The 3,336-nt window shown below is 29.8% G+C and overlaps 1 protein-coding gene across 1 annotated transcript; it reads left to right on the forward strand.

The window, feature by feature from the left end:
- Positions 1 to 654: 654 nt before the first annotated feature.
- LOC107883192 (zinc finger MYM-type protein 1-like) lies at positions 655 to 3,299 on the forward strand (the record flags this gene model as incomplete). The annotated part of the gene is made up of 5 exons (XM_016802795.2): positions 655 to 679; positions 778 to 852; positions 926 to 1,030; positions 1,104 to 1,488; positions 1,606 to 3,299. Coding segments are annotated over exons 1-5 (2,284 nt in total), but the record flags the coding sequence as incomplete, so codon positions are not given.
- Positions 3,300 to 3,336: the final 37 nt, after the last annotated feature.

The following is a 3,336-nucleotide window of genomic DNA, read 5'->3' on the forward strand; positions in this document are numbered from 1 at the left end:
TTTTCTAAATAAATTCAATTTTGCATAAAATTTAGAAGTGTCTGTTTCAACCAGTTGTGAAGATCAACGAAATGGTTCCAATTTGGTGGATAGTATTAAAAACATTCTAGGTAAATTATAAAGCATAGGTATTATTATGGATTTTATGTTTTCTAAATAAATTAAATTTTGCATACAATTTAGAAGTGTCTGTTTTAACCAGTTGTGATGATGAGGGAAATGGTTCCAATTTGGTGGATAATATTAAAAACATTCCAGGTAAATTATAAAGCATAGGTATTATTATGGATTTTATGTTTTCTAAATAAATTAAATTTTGCATAAAATTTAGAAGTGTCTGTTTCAACCAGTTGTGAAGATCAACGAAATGGTTCCAATTTGGTGGATAGTATTAAAAACATTCCAGGTAAATTATAAAGCATAGGTATTATTATGGATTTTATGTTTTCTAAATAAATTCAATTTTGCATAAAATTGAGAAGTGTCTGTTTCAACCAGTTGTGAAGATCAACGAAATGGTTCCAATTTGGTGGATAGTATTAAAAACATTCTAGGTAAATTATAAAGCATAGGTATTATTATGGATTTTATGTTTTCTAAATAAATTAAATTTTGCATACAATTTAGAAGTGTCTGTTTTAACCAGTTGTGATGATGAGGGAAATGGTTTCCCAATTTGGTGGATAGTATTAAAAACATTCCAGGTAAATTATAAATCATAGGTATTATTATGGATTAAATGTTTTCTAAATAAATTCAATTTTGCATAAAATTTAGAAGTGTCTGTTTCAACCAGTTGTGAAGATCAACGAAATGGTTCCAATTTGGTGGATAGTATTAAAAACATTCTAGGTAAATTATAAAGCATAGGTATTATTATGGATTTTATGTTTTCTAAATAAATTAAATTTTGCATACAATTTAGAAGTGTCTGTTTTAACCAGTTGTGAAGATCAACGAAATGGTTCAAATTTGGTGGATAGTATTAAAAACATTCCAATGATACCAAGTGATTTGGTAGAAAACCAATGTAAGAATATTTTATAAATATATTTTCATTTGAGAATTCTGTCAATAAATTGTATTTTAACATTTTGTTTTAGTGCTTAAATTTGGAAATGATCCAGCAATCTTTAGTCATGTCAAAAAACTAAGTCCTGAATTTGTTGATCATTTTTTTAAAATTGGAGCAGCACAACCAACTGCACAAGAATTGGAAAATAGATGTTTTCCAAAAGACTCCCATGGTCGATCCTTCCATGAAAATTGGTATTGGAAGACAATACCCAATGGTGAAGTTGTACGTAGAAAATGGTTATCATATTCTTTGACTAAAAACAAATTATATTGCCTATTTTGTGCTTTATTTGGAAATAATTACAAAACAAACTGGGGAAAAGAAGGCTTTTGCAACTGGAAAAATGGAATACTAAAAATAGTTGTTCATGAAACTTCTGAAGCTCATATAATGGCATCTCTTAAAGCAACGTGTAAAGAAGCAGCTTTTCCTTTAATCAAATCATTAAACGAAAAAAAGAATGCAAATATTGTTTTTAATAAACAAATTATACATCACTTAATTGATATTACCTTGTTTCTTGGGAGGCACTGTCTTCCATTTCGTGGCCACAGAGAAGGGTGGAATGAAAAATTAACGGGAAATTTTAAAGATTTAGCTTTACTGTTGGCTAAATATTCTCCAGCGTTGTCAGCATATATTACTGAAGTTAAATTAAAGGGAAGAAAAACTAGCAATTTTTTGTCATGGCAACGCCAAAATCAATTCATTAATGCTATTTCTACAAATATTAAAAATACTGTACAAAAAGAAATTTTAAATGCAAGGTTTTTTAGCATATCGTTAGATACAACATTTGATATATCCAAAAAAGAACAAGTATCTGTAGTGATTCGGTATATTAATAAAGACTCAGAAAATTGTACAGTGAATGAAAGACTAGTAGCTGTACGAGAAACTGTGATGACTACAGGACAACAACTTTTTTTATTAATCGAAGAAATATTTAAAGAAATGAACATTGATTGGAAAACACATCTTATAGGCCAATCTTATGATGGAGCGGCATCAATGAGAGGTGTGTACAATGGTCTCCAGGCAATAATAAAACAACAAAATCCTTGTGCAACTTATGTTTGGTGCTGGGCACATCGATTAAGTCTTGTTATTGTAGATGCTGTTAGCAGTTGTACTGAAGCCAGAGATTTATTTGGTAATTTAGAAACTCTCTATGATTTTATCAGTAGTAGTAAAAAACGAATGAGTCTATATTCTGAATACCAAACTAAACGTTATCCTGGTAAACCTTTACGTAGGTTGAAAAGAGTCGACACTACGAGATGGTCATCACATTCTACTGCACTGCAAACTTTATTTTACACATATGACTCAATTTTAGATACATTGAACTACTTGCAAAATGACATTTCTTCAGATCGAATATGTTGTGTAAAAGCTAAAAGTTTATATGAATATATGTTATCAGAACGCTTTGTTTTAACTGCGTTGACATTCAAAAAAATGTTTGATATTACTAGCCCTTTGAGTTCATTTTTGCAAGGAAAAAATATTGATTTACTGGCCGCTGTTTCATATGTGAAAAGTGTTGATAAAAAAATTCTAACACTCAGAAGTGAAACGGAATTTCAAGAATTGTTGAAAGAAAAAGAAGAATTTATAACATCAAAAAATGATGAGTTTGATATTACTCCTCTTATTCAAACTCGCGTGAGACGTAAAAAAGTTATGGCCGGAGATATGGCATTAGATGAACAGCCAAGTCAAAATCCAATTCAAAATTTTAAAATCAACACTTACATCACTATTATAGACATTATTAATACTCAACTATCAGAGAGGTTTAATGAAAGTTCAATACCTTTGATCAAAGATTTAGCTCTTTTTCAAAAGAAACGATTGGTAGAAATAACAAAATCAGGAAAAATTCCTGCTGATGCATTTAATGGTTTCGAACAAGTATATGGGAAATTTATAACTGCAGCAGATTTAAGAAGAGATTATATCCAATTTGCAAGTGTTTATATGGAATTAGAAAAATCTGTAACCCTACCAAACAAATTACACAAACAAAATCAAGACATTACAGATGTACTCTATTCTGATACAGAAAATGAACAAGATAGTGACGATGATAATTTTCACGGTGAAAATGTAGGAACTATACACACATTATACAATGTATGCTGTAAGACAGGATTAAATGATGTATTTCCTGCACTATACATAGCTCTTAGCATAGCTCTAACACTACCAATATCAAGTGCTTCGCCAGAGAGAGCGTTTTCAAAATTAAAGCT

This window comes from Acyrthosiphon pisum, unplaced genomic scaffold (genome assembly GCF_005508785.2).
Source record: "Acyrthosiphon pisum isolate AL4f unplaced genomic scaffold, pea_aphid_22Mar2018_4r6ur Scaffold_14;HRSCAF=58, whole genome shotgun sequence".
Classification (NCBI taxonomy): Eukaryota; Metazoa; Arthropoda; class Insecta; order Hemiptera; family Aphididae; genus Acyrthosiphon; species Acyrthosiphon pisum.